At 45.8% G+C, this 14430-nt stretch overlaps 1 protein-coding gene across 8 annotated transcripts in view; it reads left to right on the forward strand.

The window, feature by feature from the left end:
- SS18 (SS18 subunit of BAF chromatin remodeling complex) overlaps nucleotides 1–14430 on the forward strand; it is a 97432-nt gene that overhangs the window by 55861 nt on the left and 27141 nt on the right. For all 8 annotated transcript variants that reach the window (XM_073550812.1, XM_073550813.1, XM_073550818.1 and 5 more), the window contains exons 3-4: nucleotides 2579–2663; nucleotides 7182–7335. In XM_073550812.1, coding sequence (XP_073406913.1) covers nucleotides 2579–2663; nucleotides 7182–7335 — 239 coding nt within the window. The remainder of the gene's footprint in view (nucleotides 1–2578; nucleotides 2664–7181; nucleotides 7336–14430) is intronic.

The raw sequence follows: 14430 nt of genomic DNA on the forward strand, positions 1-14430 counted from the left end.
CCAGTTAAATATCAAAAAATATAAAATCTTTTTTTTGGTACCGCGAAATCCTATCAAAACTTAAAAATTAATTAACCTGGTTGGTAACTGACATAATGAGAAAAAACTGAAAACACCAGAATTGCAGTTTTGGTCATCAAAAAAGAATGCAAAAAAGGTGATTAAAACATAGTATGTACCCCAAAATTATACAAACAAAGAAAACAACTAACACCGCTCCATTTATGGTAAAATTGGTATTGCTCTCAATAGTCTTCACATGCAGGACACACTTCCGGGGCATAGACCGCGCTGAAAAATACAGGCGCATGCACAGTACTGATTATATGCTTAGCCCAGAGTTGGGCAAAGCATACTGCGCAAGTGCCGGAGGCCTTTTCAGTGCGCAAGCACGGAAAAACTACGGCATCTGTGATATTCACAGATGAAGATTACGTTCAGCAAGCAGGGGGGGGGGGGAGAAGGCGAATAAGTCCCGCCCATCGGACCAGACCGCGGCGATTTCCATACATATCCACCAATATAAAAAAGGTATTTATGCATCAATGGTGCGAGGTCGGGGGAATGAAAAGTCCTAATAGAATCATTGTGGGACGCACAATTGGGTGATATCTTTACATGATCTCACTAAAAATGGGTGACAGATTCCCTTTAAGTGCAAATGTTGAAATGGTGTGGGGAAAAATAGCTGCCAAATAGCAAGCCGCTCCTACTATACGTATGTTTCGTTGTAGGGTAGGGATGTAAACAATTGTCTATCTTGGTTACTCAGATGGATAAATTTGGTGAATAAACTAATGAGGGTGAAAATTCATAAGTATAAAGAATTCCAACGTGCAGCACCCCGGCTAATGGCGTGAAGTGCATTGACTTGTGAATTTTACACCAATCCCTTTGTTTTAGAGCAGTGGTCCCCAACCTGTAGCTCGGCAGCCAGATGTGGCTCGCGGTCCCATGAATTCTGGCTCGCGGCTGTCTGCTAGCTTGGTGCATTAGCCCCAGGTCTAGCAAACAGGTATGAGGAGCACATCTCAAAATGGTGAATCTTGTGAATAACCCTGCACAAAGGAGCAGATCTGGATCCACATATACTGGTTTTAAGGGTTTAGAGATAATTTAATTATGGTACGCTGGGCACAGGATGATGATACCTGTCGAAGGAGGTGCTTGAAGCTGGAAGCGACTGTGTTTGGGGTGCTTGATGCAAGAATATTGAATGGGGTTATTTTGGGAACCCCTTGATCTGGTATACTGCTACGGGGTGATTTCTGAGGAAAAACTTTGGTGGTTATCATTGTAGCTTCAATGGGGGCTGGAGCTGGATGTGGCTCGTGACCCTCTCCAATATCTGACTGTGGCTCGAAAGGTCAGAAAGGTTGGAGGCTACGGCTTTACAGTATACAGGGACAAACGCTGAATTCAGCAGTGCTTTGATGGCTTCACTCTGAATCCCAAAAACGGGTCAATTGTGTCCCCTTGTGCGTCTGAGTTTATTTGAACTCAGATTGTGATTATTGAATGCTTCCATCATGAGAATATCTATGAATAAACGGAACTCTGGCACAGATGGCGCTCATCCAAGTATTACTAAACACAGTCTGAACCTAGCCTAAAGGCCCTGTCACACTAAGCGATCTCGCTAGCGAGATCGCCGTGTGTGACGGGGATCAGCGACCGGCCCCCCTGCCGGTTATCGCTGATCGTGCTCGAGCGGCCTGGGCCGTTTTTCGATCGCTGGTCTCCCGCTGCCCAGCGTGCATCGCTGCGTGTGACAGCGAGAGACCAGCGATCAGCGCCGCTGGTTGCTAATGTAAACGTCGGGTATCTAGGAGCCGTGGCTCCTGGATACCCCGCTGTTTACCTTGGAAACCGGCGTACACGCTGGTTTCCAAGGTAAACGTCGGGTATCCAGGAGTCACGGCTCCTAGATACCCGACGTTTACATTAGAAACCAGCGTCGCTGGTCCTGATCGCTGGGGCTGTCTAACGATGTCCCAGCGATCCCATCATGTGGGATCGCTGGGACATCGTTTAGTGTGACGGGGCCTTAACATTCTTGGCATTTTTTGGACATTTTCTGGTATCACTAGTTGCTACTTTAATTTTCAGGAAGAATAGCTGAAGAGTGGCACAATGCAGTTATAAAAAATATGGTCCAGGCTGATTACACTACTCTGACAGCCCCCCCTTTTTTTTTGCAATCACTGCATTAACTCCAAGTACAGTTAATACACCTAAGCTCACCTCTTGTGCTGGCTCCGTCCCAGCGGTGTCGACATTGCCTCTCCCAGGGCTGCCGTCTCATTGTTCTGCAGCTGTCGCTCTCACTTCCTTCTGACGGCTGACTTGTCCAAAGGAGGGAACATTGAAGTGGCTGCAGGAATCACATATAGATAATTATTTTACTTAGAGGAAACCTACTGATTTATAAGGGCTTGCCTGAGTAGTAGACAACCCCTTTAGTGGGAATGTTTCCAGAACTGACCGGTCCAAGTTCTTCTAGTTCTAGTTTTGAAATGTATTAATGAATTTTGCTATTCGTTTTTCCTGTAATTTAAACATTCTTTACTTTCTATAGGTATCAACAGATGTTGCACACAAATCTAGTTTACTTGGCAACCATAGCAGACTCAAATCAGAATATGCAACCTTTATTACCAGCAGTAAGTAGAGAATATGATGGCATTACATGGCTGTGAAATGTATTATTTGTATTTTTTTTTATTTTTAGCGCAGGATTCTATGGTGCTGTACATGTAAAAGGGGCTACATACAAATATAAAATACAGTTGGAGAGGGCCCTGCCCTTGCGGGCTTATAGTCTACAGAGTATATATATTTTTTTCTTTTTGTCTACTTTAACTCTTTATGGATCATGCAGTTTTTTTTTTTTGGTTTTTTTGTTTTTTAAACATGATTCTCCTGGTCGGTGCTGTACAATTATGGTGTCACCAAACTTGTCTGTATTTTTTATTTAAAATTATTATTATTTTAGTGATCAAAGAAACTTTAATTTGTAGGAGAAAACAAAGATGCAGAACAAATTTTTTTTTTTTCTCCATATAGCTGTGTGAGGGAATATTTTGTTCTCCTTGAGCTGATGCTTTTTAGGTTACCTGTAATTTTGGGTTGCAAATTACATTTTGATCGCTGTTTATTGGATATTTTTCATTTCAGCAACTGAAAAATGGCAATTCTAGGAATCTTAATCCTTTAATGACAATACGCCTTTTAACTGCAGCATTTAAGGGTATGAGCGAGTATACTCGTTGCTCGGGTGTCCTCCGAGTATTTTGGTGTGCTCGGAGATTTAGTTTTCATCGTCTCAGCTGCATGATTTGTGACTGCTAGACAGGCTGAATACATGGGTGGAATGCCTGTTTGTTAGGGAATTCCCACATGTATTCAGCCTGTCTACAAGTCGCAAATCATGCAGCTGAGACGAGGAAAATAATCTCCGAGCACGCCAAAATACTCAGAGGACACCCAAGCATGCTCGGGAAAACCCGAGCAACAAGTATACTCGCTCATCACTAGTACTTATGCCTCAGCGCCGCTTTTTAACGGGGGGTAGCCGAGACCCCAGAGAACATACACCTATATAACTACCGTATTTTTTTTTAAGTATAAGGCGCACCTGGGTTTTAGAGGAGGAAAATTGGGAAAAAAAAGAAGCAAAAATGTGGTCAGAGTGCACTGCTATTGGGGGGTGGGATTTGCTGCTGATACTCTTAGGCTAAGTGCACACGTACTTTTGAGCCCTGCGGATTTTTCCGCACAGAATTTAAGAAATCCGCAGTTCAAATGACCTGCATTTTTCCTGCGGATTTCTTCCTTTTTTCTTGCGGTTTTCCCCTGCGGATGTCCCCCTGCGGATTTGGAGAATGGAGCAGGTGGAAAACCGCACAAAAGAAGTGACATGCTGCATATTTTGAACCACAAGAAAACCGCGCGGAAAAATCCGCAGCGTCTGCACAGCGTTTTTTTTTTTAATTGACTAACATGCTACTGTACATCACAATGCGGATATGCAACGTTTCTGCGTGGTAAAATCCGCTGCGGATCCGCTGGATATCTGCATCATGTGCACATGGCCTTATAGGGGTAGTGTCCCCCAATTCTGAACTAATATCCCCCATCCTGGTATGTGTATGTCCCCAATCCAGGTACAAATGTACCCCCCATCCTGGGTCCCCTCACCCCCCCATCCTGGTTTAATATGGCCCCCATCACGCTGCACACATAAAAAAAATAAACCATTCTCACCTTCCCTCTGCTCCCCCCCCGCTGTGTCCTGTTCTGATGCCAGCAGCTGATTGTTGCATGTTAGCAGCGTGTGGCAGTGACATCATGCACAACTTACAAGCTGAGGTAAGCTTCTGGAATACCCACTCCTCCCCACACCCGGGACTGTAGGAGTGGAGATCAATGGATTTTCATCTTCTTTAATTGCAGGCACACGGTTAGCCGCAGCCGCAAGCTTCCTGCCCGCTATTGTAGAGAATGGATATTCACTGCTCTCCACTCTCATGGGCGTGAATATTCACTGCTCCACAAGGCCATAGTCCCGCCGCCCACCACCCCTCAGCACTGGGTTCAGTGCAAAGAGGTGGGCGGGACTATAGGCATGGGGAGCAGTGAATATTAATTTTCTTTCAAGCAGGAAGAAAAAAGTTCGTCTAAGGCTGTGTGCACACGATGCGGATATCCAGCGGATTTTACCGTGCAGAAACGTTGCATATCTGCATTGTGATGTACATTAGCATTAAAATCAATGTAAAAAAAAACCGCTGTGCAGACGCTGCGGATTTTTCTGCGCGGTTTTCCTGCGGTACAAAATCTGCAGCATGTCACTTCTTTTGTGCGGTTTTCCACCTCCCCAGTCTCCAAATCCGCAGGGGGAAAACCGCAGTGGAAAACCGCACAAAAACCGCATGAAAAATGGAAGAGATCCGCAGGAAAAATGCAGGTCATTTGACCTGCGGATTTCTTCCATTCTGCGCGGAAAAATCCGCAGGGCCAAAAAAGTACATCTGCACTCAGTCTAAGGGTATGTGCACACGATCAGGAATAGCTCAGGATATGCTCAGGATTTGACGCAGGTGACCACTGCACCAAATCTGCATCTGAGGTCACTGGCAGGTCACCTGTGTTTTTGATGCTTTTTTTACATGCGTTTTTGATGCGTTTTTTGATTGCGCGTTTTTTGTCACTTGAAATAAAGCGAATTGAAAGTCTATGGAAATGCAGACTTGCACATGGACATGCATGCGTTTTTGGCGTAAAAATGTGTAGACACTGGTTTTAACCCCTAGAGAACGAATGCGCATAAACGCATGCAAAAACGCATGATGCGTTTTTTGCATGTGTTTCTATTGCTCACGATGCGCTGCGCAAAAAAAACGCTAATGTGAAAGTAGCCTTACCCAGTCAGGTACCTCTGTCAGTAGTGGGATCCTTCTTTACCCCATCGACACCTTTCGATTGCAGTCACACTGTGTCAGTGGTAGCCATGATGAGCTCAATCGTGTACTTTAGGTATATTTTACTATGAAACTGTTATTTTTGCTTCATCAACCAAAATATTTCACCATTCTCTGGATGGAAAATCAATATTACAGTAGCCGCATTATGGATGAGATTGTTCTCCATGTGCTGCAGAGATAATCCATATTGCAGTGTAAGGTCATTGGCGCTGCAGATTTAAAATGTGTTACACAGCTTTCATTCTTTGCCTCTTTATGAGAGTGACATGTGCAACAAATCCACAGCGAATTTCCAAAGCAAGTAAGTGCCGCATGAACAAGCCCTAAAGATATGGTGTATAAATTGCATATAAACATGGAAATGGTGGGGTGCAGACAGCCATTACGAGCTTCAGTAATGGTCTTTTTTATGCTCTCTGTATGGTTCACCATGGGTTTTTTTTTCTTTTTTTTTTTAAAGGATTCTCTGCTCAAAAGGTAAATTTAGCAGTGGACAGCCAAAGCGTTCAATAAATGACCATGCATACTCTGCTACTCCCACGTTCTCGCCAGGCTGGGAGCGGTGATGTCGCTTAACTGCTGCAGCCACTGATCGGCAACTCCTGACCCTGCAGCCAATCAGTTTCTGCAGCAGTTGGGCCGCTGGTGGTCGGTGTCATCAGCAGAGACTGCAAGAGCAGCAGAGTATGCATTTTAAAGGGAATCTGTCAGCAAGTCTTTGTCACCTAATCTGAGCGCAGTATAATGTAGAAGCAGAGAGCCGGCTGGTTAGTGTAGTTTTGATAACATCACTGTTTTCTCAGCAGGAGATTATCACTTTAGGACTAGTAAACCTGCCCCCTTTAGTCCTGCACATTCATGAGCTCTGTATAGCCCTGCTCCCAACATTGGCAGATTTTGGTCCATGTATAGTGTACACAATCAGTGGTCCGGGCGGGGTCATACAGCACTCAATATTCAGAGAACTGCTAAATCTGCAGCAGATAAAGCATGTTTTTATTAAATTGACAGCTATCAGCCCAGTAAGTGACACATCGCAGGAATCCAGGTCCTGCTTCTCCATTTGCTTTCAGATCGGGGATGCCTGGTAACAGATTCCCTTTAATTGTTTTAACCCTTTATCTTTTTAATTTTGAGTAAGGATGACATGTATGACATATGTGGCGACAACATCAGAGATGAAAGCTATAGGTTGTGTGCTAGTACAAGGTAGTTGTGTCCTCTTCTAATGCCACTGTACACATCAGATGGCCAGTGCCAGTCACTGAAAGCAGTTTATCTCCCAAATGGAAGCTAAAAACTGAAGTCAAACAAGGTGTAACATTTGGCTGATATCGTACACATTATACTGATAGCTGATGTTAGTAATGTATAGGGCCAATAGCCCTCCTAGTATGAGTTAGAAAGCAGAGGGTGAGTAGCACAGCAGTGGAGAAGCCGCAAAGTGTCCTTCGAGTTGGCCTACAGATTAGATGGTGTGCCCTTGTAGCCTGGCACTGCAGTATGCATCCTACTCTACTCAGTCTCTAAACCTGCTGTAGATAATGTGCAGTGTACATGTCCCCAAATATTTGCCATCGGTTCCATGGCTTTTGGCAGGCAGCAGTTCTATCTATGATGCCTGCCATGCCAGTCCAACTGTAAAATATGTAATATTTTATGCCTTGCATTAAATATTTTGCAAATCTGCTTTAGCTCCCCACACAGAATATGCCTATGGGTCCAGCAGGGATGAATCAGAGTGGCCCTTCACAACCACCACGCTCACACAGCATGCCTTCAGAAGGAATGGTAGGAGGGGGTCCGCCTGCATCACACATGCAAAACCAGATGAACGGCCAGATGCCTGGTAAGAATCTCTTCTCTAAGGTATTAACACCAATGTTGCTTAGCAACCAATCGACGTGGGGGCCCAGGGGATACTAGATTGTTGATGACAAAACTGCCTGGAATCCCCTGGAGTGCGAGCTCTCTTACAGTTTGTTAGCTCCGCAGCTACGTGACCTGTATTCACTGCTTATCTTTCTGCCCTTGGGCTTCGATGTGGCTGACACACAGCATTGCTGTGATGAGCAGAACTGTCTAAATTTAGTCTGTGCGAGGCCGCACAGTACAGCTGGCTCTCAAAAGCTTTGTGTCGAGAGATTGGCCATTGGCTCCGCAAATGTAAATCCCTTTATGAGCGAAAAGGTACGGCTTTATTGCTTCCATCACCCCTTCACTGCCAGGTCATAATTTAATTGTTTGCAAGTGATTCCTGTGTTGTAATAAAAGACTACTCTTTGTCTTGTTCGTGTGTGAAAGAAAGCTGGAATATATATACTGTGTGTGTGTGTGTGTGTATGTATATGTGTGTGTGTATATATATATATATATATATATATATATATATATATATATATATATATATATATATATATATATATAATAGATAGTGGTACAGCAAAGGGTGTGTTGCTGGATGGGAGATACATTTCTCCTAGCAGGTTAAAGTTTGGACGGGATTGTCCCAAAAGACAAGGACCTGCGATGATGTCACGTGATCAGCCCATGTGATGTCGACCTCACATGTGGCTGGGTCTATGGGCTATATAATGGAGGTTGGTATTTGGCACATGGTGAGTGTGTGTGTGTGGAAGATATAGGAACTTGGCTGGACTTAGCCTGAATTTGTTAGCAGGATTACCCATGTTGCAGAGCTATAGCAGCAAGACTCCAAACAACCCTGGGAATGGCACCTGGCGGATGCTGCTGACCTGGCAGCCGCTTAGATAAGCCCGTCCCATGCAAGGGTGAGTCTGGGACCAGTGGTTCTCCAAGCTGGAGCATGTTTATGTTTTCCGTTACTTTCTGTTAACCTGCTGTTTTTCAAAGTGACATTAAACCACTGAAGTTGGACTTTAAGCCTGTGTGTTGCCTCGTTACTGCGGCCCTACCATTGCCTACCAGAGCAAATCCCTACAATTGGTGGCTTGAATGCGGGCATACGCTGTGAGGCCGAGCTGCTTTACCCCGGGACCAGTGGGTAGAAATCATCTCTCTGTTTCTGGCCCCAGGACCGCAGAATCCTATATGGACTTACCCACTGAGCAAAGGGCGGACTACACAATCGTCAAGGGTGAGATACTTGCACATCTTTGGGTAAATGTGTTAGACCGGGCCCAACGGGTACACCAGTGGGAGTTTAACCCCTCCAAGCCGGCTCGGTCCCAGTATTATGACCTTATGCACGTGTTACAAAAGTGGTTGCAGCCTGAGGTATTGTCTCCCTCGGCCATGCTGGACCACATAGTGACTGATAAATTTTGGAGGGCTTTGCCCCACTCCCTCCAAACATGGGTCGGACAGGCCTCCCCTACTAATGCCCTTCCGATGATAGACCTCATAGAGAGATATGGGGCTACCAAAGAACTACAGGGAGGGACTTCCCGGAAGGTAACAGGAAGGTTCCCTAAGTCTCCACCCCTGACTAGGTGAGCAGAGCCCAGGAAGGCTGCTCAGGACTTATCTGGGGAAGAAAGGAGCCCCATAATCTGCTGGCGGTGCCAGGAACCAGGTCATATGAGAGCTGATTGCTTCCACCTGACTGAGCCCATGGACACAAACTTTGGGTACCGCCAGTCCCACTATGCCGAACCGATGTGTGCAATGGGCACCCCAAAGGGTCCCAATATTGAACATTTGTGTAAGGTTGAAGTGCAGGGCACCCCGGCTGTGGCCTTACTGGACTCGGGGAGTCTCGTAACCCTGGTACGAGCCACCCTGAACCCCAACCAGCGAGTATACTGGTCGGAAAATTGGGATGTTGTGTATACATGGGGTCCTGAAAGTCTATCCTACCCCACTAGTGGTGATAAACATGCCAGCAGGGAGGCAGTGCCACGAGGTAGGGGTTGTAATTTGCATTATGAAGTGATAATTGGAAGAGACTTTCCTTTTTCTGTGCTGTGGCCAACTGTTGTCCCACTCCCTGAACAGCTGCCAGCACCAGTGGCAACCAGGTTACATTCTCCAGAAGTAGGGCATGAACCTGGTGGCCCAGAGGAAGAAGTGCTGGCGTTAGGGCTAACCTTCCCTTCGGTGGAGGAGGGGAAGAATCCTCCCATAGAAGTCTTGGCTGGAGAGGTGGAAGATTTGCTGCCAAGACCTGAATTGTCAGACTTAAATGTTTCAGGTGACAATTTTGGTACGGCGCAACTCAGAGACTCTACTTTGGCTAGAGCCAGGGAGAATGTACTGTTTGTCAATGGGGTACTCCAAAACCCTGAGGCGGCTACAGTGTTGCCACGCTTTGACCTAAACCAAGACTTGTTGTATCGAGTCGAGAAAATACGTGGGGAAATGGTAGAACAGTTACTGGTACCTCAGGCATAACGTAGGCTGGTAATGGACTTAGCGCATGTACTCGGTGGACATTTGGGCCAAAAGAAAACCCTAGACCGAATTCTGCAGCGGTTTTATTGGCTAGGTGTCCATGAAGCAGTTAAACGGAACTGTAATTCCTGTCCAGTATGCCAGGTATCCAGTCCCCAGCCTCACTTCCGGAGTCCTTTGGTGCCTTTACCAATTATAGAGGTCGAAAGAGTGGCAATGGATCTGGTAGGGCCTGTCAATAAGTCAGCAAGGGGACACCAACACATCCTTGTAGTTTTAGATTATGCTACCCGGTATCCTGAGGCCATTCCACTGCGCCACACGTCAGCTAAGCTCATAGCAAAAGGGAATTCCTCAAGAGATTTTAACAGACCAGGGAACCCCCCTTTATGTCAAAAATCATGAAGGAACTCTGCCGCTTGTTAAATGTTAAACAATTGCGCACGTAAGTCTATCATCCCCAAACAGATGGTCTGGTAGAAAGATTCAATAAGACGCTGAAGAGCATGTTTAAAAAAAGCTGTTTCCAAAGATGGAAAGGATTGGGATCTCTTACTGCCATATTTGTTGTTTGCAGTGCGGGAGGTGCCCCAGGCATCTACGGGGTTCTCGCCCTTTGAACTATTGTTTGGCAGACATCCACGGATCTTACTCGATATAGCCAAAGAAGCATGGAGAATCAACCCACCCCCCATAAAAGTCTGATAGAACATGTTGCAAAAATGCAAGAAAGAATGGAGACAGTCCTACCGTTAGTCCGGGAACATATGGAGGCAGCACAACGGTCGCAGAGTGGGGTCTATAACCGGGAGGCTCGGGTAAGAACCTTTAGTCCTGGGGATCGGGTGTTGGTACTTGTGCCTACAGTGGATAGCAAATATATTGCAAGGTGGCAGGGGCCCTATGAGATTATGGAGAAGGTGGAACCAGACTACAAGGTACACCAACCAGGTTGGAGGAAGCCAGAACAGGTTTACCATGTTAATTTGCTTAAACCATGGAAAGATAGAGACCACCTTGGTGGGGATAGTCCGCTGCCTGCATTTCAGACGGATAAGTCTCCATTACCTCTGGGGGAGTCAGGAGAAGCCCTCTCCGTAGTCAAAATAGCAGATACTTTGTCTCCTAGACAGGTTCAGGAGGTCTGGGAGTTTGTTAGCCAAAATACAGATTTTTTTTTTTTGGAGCTCCCTGGGCGCACCTCCTTAATCCAACATGACATTGTCACGGAGCCACAGGCCAAAGTCCGACTAAAGCCATATCGGGTGCCTGAGGCCCGGCGACAAGCCATTGCGGAGGAGGTAAAAACTATGCTGCAGTTAGGGGTCATTGAAGAGTCCCAAAGTGAGTGGGCCAGCCCAATAGTCCTAATACCCAAAGCTTGATGGGATGCTAAGGTTCTGTAATAACTTTAGAAAACTTAGTGAAATTTCAAAATTTGACGCCTGCCCCATGCCCCGAGTCGATGAGTTGATAGTGGTTTTGGCATGCACGGTATTTTTCAACCCTTGACCTCACAAAAGGTTATTGGCAGGTACCCCTAACAGAGGCGTTGAGGGAAAAAACAGCGTTTGTAACACCCGAGGGGCTGTTCCAATATAAAGTATTACCCTTTGGGTTACATGGCACGCCAGCGACATTCCAGCGGTTAATGGATAATGTTCTTCGTCCCCATCGCCGTTAAGCCTCAGCCAGTCTAGACGATATTGTTGTGTACAGTACAGACTGGGATAGTCACTTACCAAAAGTTTAGGCGGTGATAGATTCCTTGCGACAAGCAGGGCTAACTGCCAACCCAAAGAAGTGTTCCTTAGGGTTGGAGGAAGCTCGGTACTTGGGTTACGTCATTGGGAGAGGAGTCCTCAAACCCCAAGTAAACAAAGTGGAGGCAATCCAGAACTAGCCCCGTCCCCTCACAACAAAACAGGTGAAAACCTTTTTAGGTTTAGTCGGTTATTACAGACGGTTTATTCCCAACTTTGCAACCCTGTCCACGCCTTTAACAGACTGCTTGAAAGGGAGGAAGTCTGTGATGGTCCGCTGGAATGATCAGAGGCCTTTGTAAAGCTAAAATTGGTACTGTGTGGTACACTAGTTCTGAGTTCAAAAGAGAGTTCATTGTGCAGACTGATGCCTCTGAGACAGGGCTTGGTGCCGTGCTGTCTCAGGAGGTTAACGGGGAAAAGCATCCCGTTAGTTTCCTAAGCCAGAAGCTTACCCAAGCCGAAGCCAGGTACAGTATTGTGGGAAGAGAGTGTCTGGCCATTAAGTGGGCACTTGAGTCATTGCGCTATTATTTGCTGGGGAGATCGTTTTGTTTGGTGACAGATCATTTCTCTCTTACACGGATGAATCAAGCTAAAGAGAGGAATGCACGAGTCACCAGGTGGTGTGTCTGTCCCTGCACAATTTTAGTTTTTCAGTAGAACATCGGGCAGGCAGACTGCAGGGGAACGCAGATGCCCTGTCCAGAGTTCACTGTATGTCATGTGTCCACCCCCCTAGGGTTGAGCAAAGGGTGTTTTTGCTGGATGTGAGATACATTTCTCCCAGCAGGTTAAAGTTTGGACGGGATTTTCCTTCAAGACAAGGACCTGCGATGATGTCACGGTCACATGAACAGCCCATGTGATGTCTACGTCACCTGTGGGTGGGGCTATGGGCTATATAATGGAGGTTGGTATTTGGCACATGGTGAGTGTGTGTGTGGAAGATATAGGAACTTGGCTGGAGTTAGCCTGAATGTGTTTATTGGACTGCACATGCTGCAGAGCTATAGCAGCAAGACTCCAAACAACTCTGGGAATGGCACCTGGTGGATGCTGCTGACCTGGCAGCCGCTTAGTTAAGCCCGTCCCATGCAAGGGTGAGTCTGGGACCAGTGGTTCTCCAAGCTGGAGCATGTTTATGTTTTCCGTTACTTTCTGTTAACCTGCTGTTTTTCAAAGTGACATTAAACCACTGAAGTTGGACTTTAAGCCTCTGTGTTGCCTCGTTACTGCGGCCCTGCCATTGCCTACCAGAGCAAATCCCTACAAAAAAAAAATAAATATATATATATATATATATATATATAATATACATACATACATACATACATACACACACACACACACACACACACACACACACACACACACACACACAGTGGGGCAAAAAAGTATTTAGTCAGTCAGCAATAGTGCAAGTTCCACCACTTAAAAAGATGAGAGGCGTCTGTAATTTACATCATAGGTAGACCTCAACTATGGGAGACAAACTGAGAAAAAAAAATCCAGAAAATCACATTGTCTGTTTTTTTTTTCATTTTATTTGCATATTATGGTGGAAAATAAGTATTTGGTCAGAAACAAAATTTCATCTCAATACTTTGTGATATATCCTTTGTTGGCAATCACAGAGGTCAAACGTTTTCTGTAAGTCTTCACAAGGTTGCCACACACTGTTGTTGGTATGTTGGCCCATTCCTCCATGCAGATCTCCTCTAGAGCAGTGATGTTTTTGGCTTTTCGCTTGGCAACACGGACTTTCAACTCCCTCCAAAGGTTTTCTATAGGGTTGAGATCTGGAGACTGGCTAGGCCACTCCAGGACCTTGAAATGCTTCTTACGAAGCCACTCCTTCGTTGCCCTGGCGGTGTGCTTTGGATCATTGTCATGTTGAAAGACCCAGCCACGTTTCATCTTCAATGCCCTTGCTGATGGAAGGAGGTTTTCACTCAAAATCTCACGATACATGGCCCCATTCATTCTTTCATGTACCCGGATCAGTTGTCCTGGCCCCTTTGCAGAGAAACAGCCCCAAAGCATGATGTTTCCACCACCATGCTGTACAGTAGGTATGGTGTTTGATGGATGCAACTCAGTATTCTTTTTCCTCCAAACACGACAAGTTGTGTTTCTACCAAACAGTTGCAGTTTGGTTTCATCAGACCATAGGACATTCTCCCAAAACTCCTCTGGATCATCCAAATGCTCTCTAGCAAACTTCAGACGGGCCCGGACATGTACAGGCTTAAGCAGTGGGACACGTCTGGCACTGCAGGATCTGAGTCCATGGTGGTGTAGTGTGTTACTTATGGTAGGCCTTGTTACATTGGTCCCAGCTCTCTGCAGTTCATTCACTAGGTCCCCCCGCGTGGTTCTGGGATTTTTGCTCACCGTTCTTGTGATCATTCTGACCCCACGGGGTGGGATTTTGCGTGGCGCACCAGATCGAGGGAGATTATCAGTGGTCTTGTATGTCTTCCATTTTCTAATTATTGCTCCCACAGTTGATTTCTTCACTCCAAGCTGGTTGGCTATTGCAGATTCAGTCTTCCCAGCCTGGTGCAGGGCTACAATTTTGTTTCTGGTGTCCTTTGACAGCTCTTTGGTCTTCACCATAGTGGAGTTTGGAGTCAGACTGTTTGAGGGTGTGCACAGGTGTCTTTTTATACTGATAACAAGTTTAAACAGGTGCCATTACTACAGGTAATGAGTGGAGGAAAGAGGAGACTCTTAAAGAAGAAGTCACAGGTCTGTGAGAGCCAGAAATCTTGATTGCTTGTTTCTGACCAAATACTTATTTT

The sequence above is a fragment of the Dendrobates tinctorius genome, unplaced genomic scaffold (assembly GCF_039654945.1).
Source record: "Dendrobates tinctorius isolate UK_male_01 unplaced genomic scaffold, ASM3965494v1 ptg000171l, whole genome shotgun sequence".
NCBI classification, from domain to species: domain Eukaryota; kingdom Metazoa; phylum Chordata; class Amphibia; order Anura; family Dendrobatidae; genus Dendrobates; species Dendrobates tinctorius.